The sequence below is a fragment of the Megalops cyprinoides genome, chromosome 18 (assembly GCF_013368585.1).
Source record: "Megalops cyprinoides isolate fMegCyp1 chromosome 18, fMegCyp1.pri, whole genome shotgun sequence".
Taxonomy (NCBI): Eukaryota; Metazoa; Chordata; class Actinopteri; order Elopiformes; family Megalopidae; genus Megalops; species Megalops cyprinoides.
The window spans coordinates 24,846,697-24,864,042 of record NC_050600.1 but is presented as its reverse complement, the minus strand read 5'-3'; the positions used below and the strand labels follow the sequence as shown (position 1 = coordinate 24,864,042).

The window sequence follows — 17,346 nt, the reverse complement described above, 5'->3', positions numbered from 1 at the left end:
TATATAATTAGAATTGTGTCCTTCATGCTGTGCACAACACTGAAATCTGAAAACTAGCAACTGCTTTTATTCATGATTGCTTACAATGTGGCCCATATACAGCAGCTCACAAAGCTCTTTCAGAGCTTCCGTCTAGTGAACATAATTACATCTGTTAACAAGGTTCTGTAGAAGTCACCACAGAACAACAATGAAAAAAATAACACAACTTATAAATTGCAATCAATCTTTTACAATGAGCTTGGTGTTTTCAAGAACTGTGCATCTAAAAATTTCTACTGCACTAAAATCAGACATCTGTAAACCCTATCTTCCCCACGTCAAATGTTGCAGGTCCTCCAGGACTCGCATGTTAAAAGCAGGAATGAAAAAAATACAGTACTACTTTACAAGATAAACATCAATGGTAAACAAGTTCACTTCAGAATCTGAGTCATTGTGGTTTATTGAGGCACTTGTCCTATAAAACTATGGACACAAGACTGTGATAAACACATACTGCAGCTCTAGCAGTATTTTGCCCGAGGGCTTCCATGTGGCTCAGTCAGCAGAGGCACTTGCTTTGAATGAATCCTGAGTCCTGTAGCCCCAAACATAAGCTGTTTTGAGTCGGAGCTGTGTCAATAGCCATAAATGAGACATAGGCCTGTTCTCCATTCGACACTCACTCCCCTGTGGTGCATTATGGGGCTTGTAGTATGAAAAACAGCTGCCGGCCACATGCCATTGCAACAGAGGATTTGCCATTTCCAAAGTCAGGGGGAAAGAGGGTAAAAGGCTTTTAAAAATGCGACAGTTCATGTGTGTTTCCAGCTGTGCGTATTTGTGTGTGTGTGTGCGTGTGTTAGGCCTGCACGATATAAGGAAAATCTGAGATGTGCAATAACATTGTTCAATATTGCAATGACGATATGACTCACAACAAATAAACAAATATTGAAGTATGCATATTAGCTATACAGTTCCTATATCCTTCTGTTTTAATAGGTACACTGTTAACATGGACCCCAAACATTGACTAGCCTATGCCCATTGAATAAAGAAATGAAATAATTTATTTCGAACATGCTTTTATTGAATAAATTCCACATGAATACCCAACCAATTAAACAGAACATTAATTTAAATAAGAATTATAAGAAATTAAAGTTTAATTTCCCCTGCTCTCGTTAAAATATTTTCTTCTAAAGGTGTGTTTCCACGGTTAGCAGTTTAATGTAAGTAAACACTTGGCAGAGTGTGGTGTTTTAGTGCTTTTTCCAAAGTAAACCTTGTCGGGAATCGGTTTTGACAGCGTGTAACACGATTTCAGCTTTTTAAGTGACGTCACTTGAAATCAGACTGGCAACCCTGTCAAGAAAAGGCCGACCTGTAGTTTATCACAACCAGCGCTCGCTACGCCCCTGCCCCTTTCCACCCTTTGGTGGAACATCAGTTTCAAGGGACGCGTCATCTTACCCGGAAGAACGTGGTGGCTGGAGCGTTTATCTCATGGCGGGCCAAAACAAAGGGAGCGAAACTGGGCGGCCCTGTGATAGGTCAAATGTTCGTGTGCTGAGTCTGAATGCATGGCGCGTGTAAATAAAATGATTCTTATTCATCGCATTTCAGGCAGTTTTTTGCTATGTGTTTATCGCGCATGTTCATATCGCGATGACAATGAAAATGCGATTTATTGGTCAGCACTTGTGTGTGTGTGTGTGTGTGTGTTTGTTTGTGTAGTTGAGGGAATGTGTGTCTTTTTGTGGGGGTGAGTAGGAGAGAGAAGCAGGTGTCCCTCCAGGAGACAGGACACTAGTCCAGTTGGCACAGGGACACTGAGGACTCAGACCAAACATAAAACCCAGGATAGAGGGGCTCAGTGAACCTGGTGTGGAATGTGTGCAGGAGGGTCACTGTGTCAGAGGAGATGCTGTAGAAGGACAGAGTGCCGGCTGGCCAGTCCAGATACACTCCCACCCTTTGTGACAGGGTATAGGGGTGAGGAATGTTTTTGCTCTTCTTGTGACAAACAGAGTAATCGCCATTAGTGCTATAAAGACTCCAGGAGTTGTGATTCCAGCCCAGCTCAGAATCATCACCCCATCCTCTCCTGCTGATTCCCCTATTTGTCACTGCTATACCAACCCCTCTCCCACTCCACTCAGCCTCCCAGTAGCAGCGCCCACACAGGCCCTCTCTGCACAGCACTTGGAGCAGTGTGTCAAATCTCTCTGGATGACCAGGATATGGCTCCTCCTCCTTCACCCACACCGCTGCCCTGTCCCCATTAGACAGAGACAACCGTCTGTTTGCTGTGTTGGGGTCCAGTGTGAGCTGGCAGGCATCTGTAGACCAGAGTAAGATTAGTGAGGTTCATTACTGTAAATAATATTAATGTAACTGTGTGTGTGTGACTGATGCTCTGTTTTCAATTCTGCTTATAGAGAAATGCACAGTTTGTGTGCAGTTTGTTGTTGTAGCTGTCAAGCAGAAACACTAACAACACAAAGGAACGATGGAAATGAGGGAATGAAGGAGGAGAGGGAATTGAGGGAGACCTTTCCTCTTCTGTCACTCTCTCCACATGTTACGCCTGTCTGAGTGACATTTGTTTAGAGAATGTACAGACGAACTTACATTTCCTTGGTCCTGGTTTGTTTCTGCTCTCTCCACCATGGTCCACACTGTAGGAACAGAAGAGCAGGCAGTTTTTGAGAGACACACAGCCTGTCTATGAGGAGCAATGTGGAAACGCAGGGCATTATGACAATGGGAGTGTCTCCCACACTGTCACGCCTCTCCTGTTCTCTGTACTTACTGCAGTGTCTCCAGTTTGCAGCTGGGGTCCTCCAGTACTGCAGAGAGCGCTCTCACTCCTGAGTCTCCTGGGTGATTGTAGCTCAGATCCAGCTCTCTCAGGTGGGAGGGGTTTGAATGCAGAGCAGAAGCCAGAGAAGCACAGCCTTTCTCTGTGACTCCACAGCCTGACAACCTGCAGAAAAAATGACCTGAATGTACAGTACTGTTCCTCTATATACAGCCACAGTCACTTAAAAATTACTGGTGAGGAGGAAGCCATAATCCAGGATAGTTAGTAGACACATACATGTGAATGAAGTTGCTGATAAATTATCTGGGTACAGCACAGCAACAGAATGAATAAGGGGTATGTGAGAATGATGGGTTTCGCTTTATCATTTGATTATGTCTGTCACTGTCCCACATCCTCCTCTGTGTGAAACCACATCAGCAACAAAATGTTCCTCACCCTAATCTCTGCAGTTTACAGTGTGGGTCCTCCAGCCCAGCAGAAAGCGCTTTCACTCCTGAATCCTGCAGGTCATTGTCTCTGAGCTCCAGATCCTTCAGCTCTGAGAGGGGTAAATGCAGAACTGAGGCAAGATCATCACAGCAGCCCCCTGAGAGACTGCAGCAACCCAACCTGTAGAGAAAAGACCTCTGCTCATTATGTAATACACACACATATACATTATGAGATTCTTCTTTCTAATGATACTGTACAGTTACTCATCTGAAAGTTGTTATGGTTTTTCATAATGTTGTTGCCTATGACAGAGGAATAAGTAGAGAAGGTGGGTCTAATGCAGACAAAGAAGCAAGGCTGGGAGAGGGAGGAGTAAAGTAAGATTTACACACACTGTGCTCTCACTCTGTACTCACCGCAGTGTCTCCAGTTTGCAGCTGGGGTCCCCCAGTACTGCAGAGAGCGCTCTCACTCCTGATTCTCCTGGGTGATTGTAGCTCAGATCCAGCTCTCTCAGGTGGGAGGGGTTTGAACGCAGAGCAGAAGCCAGAGAAGCGCAGCCTTTCTCTGTGACCCGACAGCCTGACAGCCTGCAGAGAAAATGAGCTGTGTACAATTTCACTGCACCTCTATATACAGCCACAGTTACTTATAACCATTTACCAAAAATAAAGTAATCCAAAACAGTGCTTACTTCAGTCTCTGTACTTTACACTTTGGACTCTTGAGTCCAGGGAAGAGAAGCTCTACTCCTGAATCTCCCAGGTTACTGAAGCTGAGGTTCAGCTCTATCAGGTGTGAGGGAACTGACTTGAGAGATGAGGCCACAATTTTACATGACCTCTCTGTGAGATCACAGCTGTCCAGTCTGTAGAAAAGATTTTTAATATAAAAACATTTAACATTATGAATATTTTCAGTGTGAAACACTTTATGATTGGACAGGATATTTTATGGTTGTTTGGAGGAAAATGTGCTAAGCTCTTCAACTTTAAACCTGAAATTCAAACGCTGTACTGTATGCACATAATTCCTACTGCCTGATGGAAAAAATGTGCTACTGCATTAATTGTGTTATATCTTGTGTCTGTACATAGTACATGCACTTATTCACCACAAGTAAAACCACAGAGGGATAAAGTACAGATACACAGGCAGCCCATAGGTTTAGTTTACAGTAAGGTACGATCAACTGCAGCTGTGCAGTTAATCAACAGGGTCATACTGAACTCAGCAGCTTCACAATAGGTTAAACTTGAGAAATTGTATGTACGTTTGCTTTGGATTATTAGAGAACATCACTCAGTCAGTAAATTTTGGTTGTATTTCAGCAATCCTCATTCCCCAATAGCTGCTCTACCCAGTGAGATAATGTTTCCTAAAAAAAGTCAGTGCTGAAGTGCACCAGTGAATATCCCTTTCTTCCACATTAAGAAACCACACTTTTAAGCCTGTTTTAAGCCTTGAGCTGCTCCAGACTGAAATGGATCAGATAACACAGCAATACTTACTTCGCCTTCATGCAGTACCTGACTACTGGTACCAGTCTCTCCTGACTTGCCTCTGATGTTGTGTACATCTTCAGATCGAACACATCCAGAACCTCCTCTGACATCAGTAGCACAAAGGCCAGTGCTGAACATTGGTCTGGTTCCAGCTTTTTTTCTGAAAGTGTTCCCGACTCCAGGGAAGCCTGGATTTCATTCACCAGACGGCTGTCGTGTAGTTCATTCAGACAGTGGAACAGACTGATGGTCCTCTCTGCTGAGGATTCCTCCTTTATCTTCCATTTAACATAGTTCACAGTTTCCTCAGTGCTCTGAGATATACATCCTGACTGTGTCAGTAGTCCTCCTAAGAGAGTTTGACTGGGGTCAAGCGAGAGGCCAAGAAGAAATCGGAGGAAAAGGTCCAGGTGCCCATTCTTACTCTGTAAGGCCTGATCCACTGCACTCCTGTGCAACGCAGACAGCTGGAGTCTGTGATGTTGAATTTTAGACTTCTGTGGTGTGAGAACATTTTTGTTCTCATTTACACATGAAAGAAACACAAATAAGGCAGCCAGATACTCCTGAATGGTCAGATGCACAAAGCAGTAGGCTTTCTTCTGAAACAACCCAGGCAACTCTCTAAAGATTTCTGTGCAAATCCCAGAGTACACTGATGCCTCACGGACATCAATGCAAGCATCCCTCAAGTCCTCCTCATAGAATATCAGATTTCCCTTTTGCAGCTGTTGAAAAGCCAACTGCCCCAGTTTCAGGATGATTTCTGCATCCGACTTTATTATATTAGTGCCATGATACTTCTGATTCTTCACATTAGTTTGAATGAGCAGGAAGTGGGTGTACATTTCAGTCAGAGTTTTGGGGATTTCTCCACTGTCTGTTTCACTCATCACAGTCTGAAGAACTGTAGCAGAAATCCAACAGAAGATCGGTATATGACACATGATGTAGAGACTTCTGGATGACTTTATGTGTGAGATAATTCTGCTGGCCAGATTCTGATCTTTGATCCTCTTCCTGAAGTACTCCTCTTTTTGCGGGTCACTAAACCCTTGTATCTCTGTCACCCGGTGGATACAATCAGGAGGGATCTGACTGGCTGCTGCAGGTCGGGCAGTGATCCAGAGAAGGGCAGAGGGAAGCAGATTCCCCTTAATGAGGTTCGTCAGCAGCACATCCACTGATGTTGGCTTTGTTACATCACACAGGATCTCATTGTTCTGGAAGTCTAGAGGAAGTCGACACTCATCCAGACCATCAAAGATGAACACAACTTTGACTTCTTCATGTTCAACACATTTAATCTCTTTCAGTTCTGGAAAGTAATGCTGCAGAAGTTGCATTAGACTGAAATCTTTCTCTTTCTTCAAATTCAGATCTCGAAAAGGAAGATTGAAGATAAAATGAATGTCCTGATTGGCTTCTCCCTCTGCCCAGTTGAGAATGAATTTCTGCACAGAGACAGTTTTTCCAATGCCAGCGATCCCCTTTGTCAGCACTGTTCTGATCGTCTTTCTTTGACAAGGTAAAAGTTGAAAAATGTCATCGCAGTGGATCTTTCTCTCTTGCGTGGCATGTCTTTTGGACATTGTCTCAATCAGTCTCACTTCATGTTCGTAATTGACTTCCCCATTTCCCCCCTCTGTGATGTAGAGCTCTGTGTAGATCTCTTTGAGGAGGGTTGCATGGCCCTGCTTTGCTAATCCTTCAAATATACATTCAAACCTCTTCTTCAGATTAGCTTTCAGCGTGTTTTGGGCTTTTATTGCGGATTCATCTGTGGAAAGGATATGTGAGATACAATGGTGATGTACATAAGATTATAAACTTCCTTAAGATTTTGAGGTTAAGAAGAAACACAAGCACTCTAACATCATGTCATTTCTGCAAAGAACAACATCCTTGGCAAACAGTTCATATACAATGGAAAGAATGAATGCTTTTAAGAAGCAATTCTTAACGTTTGTGTGCATTTTTTTGAAGTCATATGCACTTTCTAATAAAAGAGAATAGTCATTGCAAGAAAACGTACTCCTCTGGTGGTCGTTCTCCAGTGAGTAAGCAAGATCCTTCTGGTTCATGTTTCTCAGGATGTGCAGCGTGATCTTCACAGACCTCTCTGTGCCACAGCTCTCCAGCATCTTCTCAACAACATCCAGCACCTCATGGTCCTCCAGCTGGCTCTCTAAGCATTCTGGGTAATCCTGACTCAGACATTTCTTAAACTGTTCCAACGAATCCTTGTCCAACTTCTTCAGCGTGTGATGCAGTGACTGAAATAAACACACGAAGAGGTGAGCTGTATCAGCACAGGTTCAGCACTTTCTCTGCATTTTTAACACACACTGGGGGTCAGGGTGAGGGAATGAGCTGTAATTCTCTCTAAAGATGAGTTATTGTCCCTGCTGTTGAACTGCAGTCCCTACGATAAAAAAAAATTCAGCTTGTACAAAGTGGAATGCAAGAGTTTAATTTTCTTGTATGAATAGCAGAATGATCAGAACTGGAGGATATCCAGAGTAAGATCATCGTCCAAACAAGATTAAACAAAAACAAATAACAATGACTTAAGAGGAAAATTTGAGGAAACACGTTTATGTTGGTGTATAAAAGCATGGTAGCTAGCGGTTATCAGGGTTGTAAACTTTGGTCAGCTATCTTGAATGAGATTGTCAATCTGACCATCTCACACAAATAAGCATGCACTTCTTGTGGTTACATCCACAAATTCATTGAGCCAGTCAGCTTGTTAGCTTTCTAACTAGCATGCTAAGAAGTTAAACAACTGATTACATGATTACTATTATGGTTAGCTAGCAAATCCATTCTTTTTTCATTTGTTATCTTAGTTGATGAATCACTAGCTGCTTAAAGCTAGTTTACACCTCTGATCACTGATGCACTAGCTAGCTAGAGAATTAATTGTAGCTATGTATCTCACTAAATCAGGCAGTTTGCTACCAAGCTAGCAAATTATGTTTTCAGCCAGGTATCTTGCTTGCTAGTCCAGTTCTACTTTTAAAAAAAGATCTGTGGACAGACTGAGACGGTATCAGGCCTGTGTCTGTATCTCTGGCTGCTTTAGTAGGAAACCTTTGTGCAAGAGATGGTCTGTGGCAACTGTAGCAGTCTGACCGTCGCATCAGCTGCATACGACAGAATGGGCAGATTCTGAACTTTCCACCCATGTTAGTCAATAGGAAAATTTTCTATATAAAAGAGTAAATATCTACAAAAAAAGTTATGTATTGACCAAAAATGCACAAGCAATGCCAACACACAGCAGCTAAACGTATTTGCCAAGTTTTGTCAGGGTAACTTAAAAGCTATAGCAGGAGTTACGTATAGAGAAATTGGGTGGAATAAACAGAAGAAATAGTAAGAACAATAAGCTGCCTTTTCCAAGCCAACTTAATTAACATAGAATATATGAACAGGTATAATACCTTGTTTATGAGAATTAAATCCATGGACTGGTCTCTCTTCTCTAACAGACAGCCCGTCTCTGCTGACTTCTGGATCCTGTGCAGACAACATGGACACAGAGCTTCCAGTTATCCTCTTACCACAGCCCAACTCACAGGATATGGAGACAGACTTCCTGGTTATGAAATAATTAATCCTGTTTAAACAAAGTAATTTTGAGAGGTAACTATTTGCAATTGGCACAATTTTTAGTCTTCAGTATGACAATGCTGAGACACAAATGTCTTGGCCATGTAAGTGTTGGCACTCCACCCACTCCACCGACAAGGCTACTGATCCTTTAACACTGACCAGTGACAATGGTTGAATAACTTGTCCTCACCATCAAAAATATGTCTATAATCTATTACAAAGTCATGAACCCAGGTTAAACTCTACTGTTGAGTAACTATCAGTGTGGTAGGCTATAGCACGTTTTGGCTTTTGTCTGACTATGTCAGGACCACAGTCTAACATCTTACCCTTGTAAAGATGAAGACTACCCACAAGACCACTGAGCCTACACAGTTTGACCGTACAAAATATGATAATTTCTTAGATTACCTTGGATCACCTGTGTGCTCTCCACTCATATTGACTGGATGATGCATTGAGTCGTCACTCTTCATTGACAGACAGCTGGGTGCAGGTGACCCTGCTCTCTCCAGGTGGATACTGTGAAAAACACATGGACACAGAGCATCCTGTCAACCCCATCCTCTTAACTGCAGCTCTATCTCACAGCACAAGGAGACAGAGCTTCCAGCTGACCTCATTCTTCTATGTCTGCTGGATCCCCTTGTTAATTTATTCCTTATACGATTAAATCTATTACAAACTCATGAACCCAGGTTAAACTCTACTGTTGAGTAACTATCAGTGCGGTAGGCTATAGCACGTTTTGGCTTTTGTCTGACTATGTCAGGACCACAGTCTAACATCTTACCCTTGTAAAGATGAAGACTACCCACAAGACCACTGAACCTACACAGTTTGACCGTACAAAATATGATAATTTCTTAGATTACCTTGGATCACCTGTGTGCTCTCCGCTCATATTGACTGGATGATGCATTGAGTCGTCACTCTTCATTGACAGACAGCTGGGTGCAGGTGACCCTGCTCTCTCCAGCTGGATCCTGTGAAAAACAAACATGGACACAGAGCGTCCACTTATTAGCCTCCTCCACGTACCGCAGATCTAACTCACATCACAGAGACCAAGCCTCAAACATATGAAAAGCTGCACAATCTTCCAACTCTCACATGTGGCCCAGAAGGAATGGCGATGAGTTGGCACTCCACCCACTCCACCCACAAGGCTACTGATCCTTTAACACTGACCAGTGACAATGGTTGAATAACTTGTCCTCACCATCAAAAATATGTATTTTATAATCTACTGCTAATGTTAGTGCTCCGCCCCCTTAGCTGTGGTGTTTTGTTTTTCCCTGTCCATGTGCTTTTGTTTTCCTTGTGTTCTAGCCCTGCCCCGCTCCCCGCCCAGTCTCTGCCCGCCTGCCTGCCTGCACACCTGCTTCCCATTCCTTCATCAGCCCTGCCCTATATGTTCCCTGCGTGTCCCTGTCCTGTTGCTAGTTTGTAGCAGTGTGCATTTTCGCCTGTTTCATCCCCGCCGGTGTTTGTCAGTGTGCAGTGTTCTTCGACCCGATTCCTGCCTGATGCTCTGCCCTGATCGCCCGATATTCTGCCTGCCTGGTGCTCGATCCTCCCTGTTCCCTGATCCTGGATCTGCCCACGGACTGCCTTTCTGGTTTCGAACCTGCCTGTCACTGTTTGCGATCTTGCCTAGCGTTTTGAATAAATCCCGTCTGGAACCCGAAGCTCCTGCGGTCTGCGACTGAGTCCTTGCCTGAGTCGTGACAGCTAATTCCTCTGCTAATTCCATACTATTGCAAGCACTCAACCTGCAAGGCCTACAGCATGGACTAACTGTGTAGAATCCAAAGATTAGATTACCGTGGATGAACTCTGTGACCTCCTTTGACATTGACTGGATGATGCATTGAGTCGTCACTCTTCATTGACAGACAGCTGGGTGCAGGTGACCCTGCTCTCTCCAGGTGGATACTGTGGAAAAACGCATGGACACAGAGCATCCTGTCAACCCCATCCTCTTAACTGCAGCTCTATCTCACAGCACAAGGAGACAGAGCTTCCAGCTGACCTCATTCTTCTATGTCTGCTGGATCCCCTTGTTAATTTATTCCTTATACAATTAAATCTATTACAAAGTCATGAACCCAGTTTAAACTCTACTGTTGAGTAATTATCAGTGTGGTAGGCCATAGCACGTTTTGGCTTTTGTCTATGTCAGGACCACAGTCTAACATCTTACCCTTGTAAAGATGAAGACTACCCACAAGACCACTGAGCCTACACAGTTTGACCGTATAAAATATGATAATTTCTTAGATTACCTTGGATCACCTGTGTGCTCTCCGCTCATATTGACTGGATGATGCATTGAGTCGTCACTCTTCATTGACAGACAGCTGGGTGCAGGTGACCCTGCTCTCTCCAGGTGGATACTGTGGAAAAACAAACATGGACACAGAGCGTCCACTTATTAGCCTCCTCCACGTACCGCAGATCTAACTCACATCACAGAGACCAAGCCTCCAGCTAACCACATCCTCTTACTGCTGCCATAGCCCACAGCATATGAGGACAGACCCTTCCAATTACCCTCATCCTCTTACTCTAACTTTAATTCACAACATATGAAAAGCTGCACAATCTTCTCACATGTGGTCCAGAAGGAATGGCGATGAGCACTACGGCAGAAATATCAGCAGGGTGAAAGTAAAATAGGAAACTCAACTCCACTGAGCTGAGACTCTTGTCACAGCTAAGTTTGGGACGAAATGTCAGGGCTCCCGCCCCCTAGCTGTTGTGCTTTTGTTTTCCTTGTGTTCTAGCCCTGCCCCGCTCTCCGCCCTGTCTCCGCCCACCTGATTGTCTCCACCTGCCTGCCTGCACACCTGCTTCCCATCACCTCATCAGCCTAGCCCTATATCTACCCTGCTTGTCTCTGTCTTGTTTGCCAGATCATTTCAGTGTTTCTGCCTGTCTCGTTACCGCCTGTGGTTCCCCGTTTGGATTTTTTGGGGTTTTTTTTTTTTGCGCCTCGCCTGTTCCTCGACATTGTTTTTGTCTGCCCTTCTGTCCTGATTGCCTGATCTGCCTGCCTTCATGGTTTGACCCTGCCTGTTGCTGTTTAGATCCTTGTTTTGCCCTTGGACTGCCTGCCTGGTATTTTGACCCTGCCTGTTTTGGACTGCCTGCTTGTTTGACGATTCTGTTAATAAACGCCTGGAATTAGAGCAAAATTTAGTCAAAATGTTAGCATAATCGGAACTAGCTTTTATGTTTTATATTGGAAACAAAAACATGTACAGGACTTGAAGGAGTAATAACGGAAATCTACAATAAATTATATACAATATATAGATAACCATTATGGCTAGATTACTGGGGGACTTCACAATTTCAGCAACAACTCTTTGCTACACCAGACACATCACAGATCCCTCATGAACTGGCTGTTTACTTTATCTTACTCCATTGGCTTTCCCCTGCTGACAGTTGGCATAAAACAGTAGAGGTATGGATAGAGCTGTACAGTTCTGCTAGTAGCAGTGGTGGTAGTTAAACGGTTATACTCAAGTGTATCAGTCATATACCAAAGAAAATCAGAATAATTATTTTTTTTTCCTGCATTAACATTTGGACCCCCAAAAATAAAGTACCCCTGCACCCAATGCCGACTTGAATGGAATATCAACTTCCCCGCTTGAACACACATTAAGAGAACAAAAATGTAGTTAAATGAACGTTACAGTTTTCCATATTGATCAAAATATATTTTAAAAACAAAGATTTAGATAATTTTCATTTTATTAAAAACATAGCTGTTTCATACAAAAGCAATACCTGGACATATACCGAAAGGTAAATATACCCTATTTCAGAACATATTAATATAGATTATTATATAAACAGAAAACATGTGAAAACGGTATATTAATAGAAAGTAAATATTTTTGGCAAGAGCTTCACTATCTTAAACATTTCCAAATGTGTTAACAAATGGATGTTTACTGAAGTTAGTGGAAATACCATTCAGAATACTGGCAAGTACCAAATCTATTTTTGAACTGTATCAGCTTTTTATCTATGAGGTATTAAGGCTCAAGATAAAGTGAGCTTGCTACCTTGCTAATTTCCCAGTGAGCTAGCACTATAATAAACTAATATATATCAGTACCTCTTGTTAGCAGGGCTGAGGGCTCCAATATCAGTCTCAAGCTCTCCAGAGAGACTCACTTCAGAGTCTGTGGCCCCCTTCTTGCGCTTTCGAGAGGCCCTCATTTCAGGAACAGCACCCCTTATCTCAGGAGTCTGGTCCATTTCAGACCAGCACAGTCCAGTATGGGCTTCTGACCCAGATCAGCAGACCTTTAATCAAGCATAACACAGAATGACAAATCACAAATATCACCGACAGATCAATTCAGCTTCCACACACAATACATTTTGGTGCAGGTCAAATCAGTTCAGTTTCATTCACTTAAATTTTACAGGCTTTACTGCTATGACTAGATATTTTAATTAGTGCAGTAGTGCTGTAGTGCACTGAGCAAGGTTCAGACTTCTGAAATATAAAAGAGATTTTAAATCAGATTATGGAATTAAAACTAATTGCCATAAGACCACCCTTGATCAGTACAATAAGGCTCGGCTAAAGGCTCTACTTGCCTGCCAAATCTGAAGCTGCCACACACACCACAGATAGACTTACACATACACACAAGATAGACAATAGACAAACATACTGATACAAACACACTCAATTACACACACACACACATACTCACACATCATAAATGGAGTGACCTACACTCGTGTGTAAGAATCTGTTGACTTACTAAGTGCGTTACAAATCTACACATCGTAACGCAGGGAGTCAACATGTACCCTCAGTCACTCACATAATAACATCCAGGAAAATTTCACCTACACAAAAACTTTTATTTTAACGTTGATTAAAAAAGAGGAGAATATTGTTGCGCTCAGATGTAGACTTTAGGACAGGTGCGTAAAAACCAGTTGTAGAAAAATGAAGTAGAAAAGGTTCGCACTCTGAGTGACTGAAAAACAAAGTCTTAGAGAAAAGGAGCTACTTTTATTAATAAATATAGATAACAGAGCAGACGTTTCAGCCCTCTGGCTTTCCACTGGCTTCGCAAGAAAAGCCAGAGGGCTGAAACGTCTGTAGACATTGTCTTTCAGTCACTCAGAGTGCGAACCTTTTCTGCTTCATATTTCAACGTTTCAATAAAAAAAAAAACATAGTGACCTCTTTCAGTCAACTTCTGAGGAAGCATCTGCTCTTAAGTGGACAACGATTCTGTACAGAAAAAGAAAAACCCACTCTGTTAGCACACACTTCCTGACTAATATAGTCGCCTCTGGGCTTACATTATGTTGTCATTTAGCCCAGCGGTCCTCCAGCGGGGGGGGGGGGGGGGGGGGGGGGTGTTGGAGAGTATCACGACACGACCGGAATATCGATTGCCGCTTTTTCATAACATTTTAGTTTAAGTAGGTCTAACGTGATGATATTATTAAAAACGTTAAGTGCATATTTCTCTCAATGACCATATATTAAAAACACTGCAACCCGAAGTGTGTTCCTTATGTCCAGTCTACTCCGTAAATTTCGTTTTTGTTGCTGTCATTAAGGAAAACCCCCGCTTCGCAGAGATGGGATAGTGGAAAGGGAAGCAACGTTTTCAGTGCTTTTGTGCTTTTCTCAGGATATTCAGCCTTGATTTTAACGACTTCTATCATCTCAGCTAGCTAGCTAGTACAAAGTTGGCAACACAGCTCAAGCAGACCGTATAGTAAGTGATGAACTCGCGGCGCGCACCTTACACGAGTTCAAAATCTGTAAACTTGTGGGTGTGAGAGATAGGACCAACAGACTGCACCAAGTTCAGTGTAATTACTGCACGAATAGCCCACAATTGTATATAATTATTATTTTAATATTACTTTATTTTACCGATTAAAAAATATATATATTTATCCTTTCCGTGCGGCCCGGTAGCGAATGTGCCGTGGCCCGGTACCGGTCCGCGACCCGGTGGTTGGGAACCGCTGATTTAGCCGATTCGCTTATCCAGTAGGCCTATGACTTAAAATGTGTGGGTACACACGCATCTAGGAAAACGGCATGACAAGTTATACATACAAGACGCTACAAGTCACATTCGAAGAAGCAGCAGTAAGTACTATTTTGGGCTAGCGGTAAATTGTATAAATACACTATTGCACATTCTACTGAAGAAACATTTAATTAGCAAGTAAAAGTAATTAATTGAATACTACACCTTACGTTACTTCCTTGAACTATTCTGGTCTAAAAACTGTATAAAGCGCACCTACCAGGTGGATACATATAGAAATGCATAAAAACTATAACAGCTCCAGGTCTTAGGCCTACTTGTTATGTAAGACAAATGGATGTCAAAATTTGTAAAACGCCATTTAAATCGGCCACAGGAATTTGTGCAACAAGTGCTATACTTAGGCTACTGTATGCACTTTTGTACGTCGCTTTGGATAAAAGCGTCTGCTAAATAAAATAATAAAATGTAAACGTAAATGTTAGCGTTTAAAGTTAAAATCATCGTTTTGTATGCGTTTCTGCTGGCAATTACCTTCGTGGTGAAATAGTGTCTTAATACAAGATTATAAAATTGGATGCAGTTCCTCACCCACCACACTTCTGGGTAATTCCGTTTTTCTCTTCTCTCCAACTCGCTCATCTAATGGCGTTAAATGTTAGTTTCAGTTTCATATACGGAGTTGACGCAGTTTTTTTTTTTTACTTTACCACTAGCGGTTACTGGGCGTGTCCACAATTGGGGATTTCTTACCACAAAATAATATGTATAGTCGACGAAGGCAGTGCGTGAATGTCTTTAATCTGAAATGAGGAAAAAAGGAAAGAATGAACGAATGATGCAAAAATGATATCTGAACAAACGGGTCCATGGGTCCAAGTCCATGGTGACTTTCTCTGAAACAATGACATTAAAATTTATTGCAGCTAATAAAGAGCTGTAGACTGTAAGAGCCATCCTGACATGAGGACAGCTCATCTCCTACTGTCCTGATATCTTGTCATACACTACCTCTAAATGTCTTATATTCGTGGATATAATAATAAAAAAATATACATAACCTTAAACATTAACAGTAATTGTCAGTACTCCGGCCCCCTAGCTGTTGTTTTTGTGTTTTCCCTGTCTGTCAGTGTCTTCCGTGTGCTTTTGTTTACTGTTCCCATGTGTTCCGGCCCTGTCCTGCCCTCTGCCCTGTCCCCGCCCACCTGATCACCTGATCGCCCCCACCTGCCTGCCTGCTCACCTGCATCCTATGTCCTTATCAGCCCAGCCCTATTTATACCCTGCTTGTCTCTGCCTTGTTGCCAGTTTGTTGCAGTTTTTTTTTTTTTTTTTTTTTTTTTTTTTTTTGGCCTGTCTCGGTTCTGCCTGTATGTTCTGTTTTGGAAATTCCTGTGCTGACCTTGGCTTTGTCTCTGCCTGCCATTTTGCCTTGGTTTCTGTGTTTGATCCCTGCTTCTGTTTTTCTCTGCCTTGGACTGCCTTCCCGGTTTTTTGACCCTGCCTGTACTGCCACTACGAACCTGTCCTTCGATTCCAATAAACCCCCTTGGAACCTGTACCCGCCTGGTCTGCGCCTGAGTCCGAACCTGTGCCCTGACAGTAATATTTATGTTCAGATAAAAAGCATAATACATCATTCCAAGACTTAAAGGGATACTCCAACATTTTTGGAATTCACTTATTTGCCTTCAACCCCAGAGTCTGATAAGAGGGTATATACCATTCTCTTCTCTGTGCATCCAATAACCCTGTCTGACGGCGCTACCGCTGGTCTAGCTTACTGTCACTGAGGCTAAACGTATCCAATGAACTTACAGCGACTATGCTAAGATGTTGCACAGTAGTGTTCATGAATGATAGCAACCTCAAAATTTGTCATTTGAAATTTCAGTTACAATGTTTCTATTACTAAACACTTTGACACAAAAGATGTTCTCAGATCATGTGTTCAAATCCTATATGTGTGCTGTGGAGGGGTGGAATCCACTGCACTGTATCATTCAAATATCATTCATTGAAATTGAATTCATTGAAATATCAAGTGAGTAGATGCATCTACTCAAGTGAGGAGATGATAGGCTTATTGTAGATCTAGTGTCTGAAACTCAATATGAAGTCTGAAGCGGTCTATCAGAAAAGAGGGATTTCATCTGCAGTTCAAAGAGTTTTACAGGAGTGCCTTTTTGCCTCAGACTACGTGTGTGAGTATTCCCGCTGGTACAGGAACACTGAGGACTCACAGCAGCTAACTGCAAACCCAGGACAGAGGTCCTCAGTGAACGTGGTGTGGAATGTGTGCAGTAATTAGTATGCCAGAAGAGACACTGTAGAAGGACAGAATTCCATCCAGATAGACCAGATACATTCCTACTCTGTGGGAGCAGGGGACAAGTATCTGTCTGCTCTGCATATTGTCATACATTAATGTGAAAGGTAATGCCTGCCATTGTAATTACACTAACCTGGGGGGTAATGCCTGCTATTGTAATTATGCTAGAGAGGTAATACTTGCCATTCTAACTATGCTAACCTTAGGGGCCATGTCCAAAGTCACTTACAATTGAGGCAGAGTACAACACAAGCAAAAAACCATAAGGAGTCAACAATACTAGAAGTGCTGCATGGCAAGGTGTCAATGGTTGGCCAGGCAAGGTACAAGCTAGCTGGTAAAGGTAATGAGTGCATTAAACCATTAGATTTCTTTTTTTTATTCGGGAAACAGTTTTGAGACATGAGAAATTCCTTTAGGTGTTTCAGGTTCTTAGGTGAGAGTGGAAGAGCTGTGTCTTCATATGTTTCTTGAAGACAGAGAGGGACTTGGCAGAACGGATGACGTGTGGAAGTTCATTCCATCACCAGGGGAGAATGGTGGAGAAAGTCCTGGATAGTGATTTTACCCCGTGAT

The 17,346-nt window shown here is 42.6% G+C and overlaps 1 protein-coding gene across 1 annotated transcript in view; it reads right to left on the bottom strand.

The window, feature by feature from the left end:
- The window catches only part of LOC118792944 (NACHT, LRR and PYD domains-containing protein 12-like), a 90,245-nt gene extending 75,148 nt beyond the window's left edge, over positions 1 to 15,097 (bottom strand). Inside the window, exons 1-14 of the mRNA XM_036550818.1 lie at positions 15,027 to 15,097; positions 13,604 to 13,654; positions 12,512 to 12,702; positions 10,662 to 10,772; positions 10,201 to 10,311; positions 9,249 to 9,359; positions 8,785 to 8,895; positions 8,202 to 8,277; positions 6,788 to 7,028; positions 4,759 to 6,532; positions 3,942 to 4,115; positions 3,664 to 3,837; positions 3,251 to 3,424; positions 2,801 to 2,974 (exon numbers count right to left, since the gene is read on the bottom strand). Of these exons, the coding sequence (XP_036406711.1) occupies positions 2,801 to 2,974; positions 3,251 to 3,424; positions 3,664 to 3,837; positions 3,942 to 4,115; positions 4,759 to 6,532; positions 6,788 to 7,028; positions 8,202 to 8,277; positions 8,785 to 8,895; positions 9,249 to 9,359; positions 10,201 to 10,311; positions 10,662 to 10,772; positions 12,512 to 12,654 (3,374 nt within the window). The 5' untranslated portion in view covers positions 12,655 to 12,702; positions 13,604 to 13,654; positions 15,027 to 15,097. The remainder of the gene's footprint in view (positions 1 to 2,800; positions 2,975 to 3,250; positions 3,425 to 3,663; positions 3,838 to 3,941; positions 4,116 to 4,758; positions 6,533 to 6,787; positions 7,029 to 8,201; positions 8,278 to 8,784; positions 8,896 to 9,248; positions 9,360 to 10,200; positions 10,312 to 10,661; positions 10,773 to 12,511; positions 12,703 to 13,603; positions 13,655 to 15,026) is intronic.
- Between the last annotated feature and the right edge of the window lie 2,249 nt (positions 15,098 to 17,346).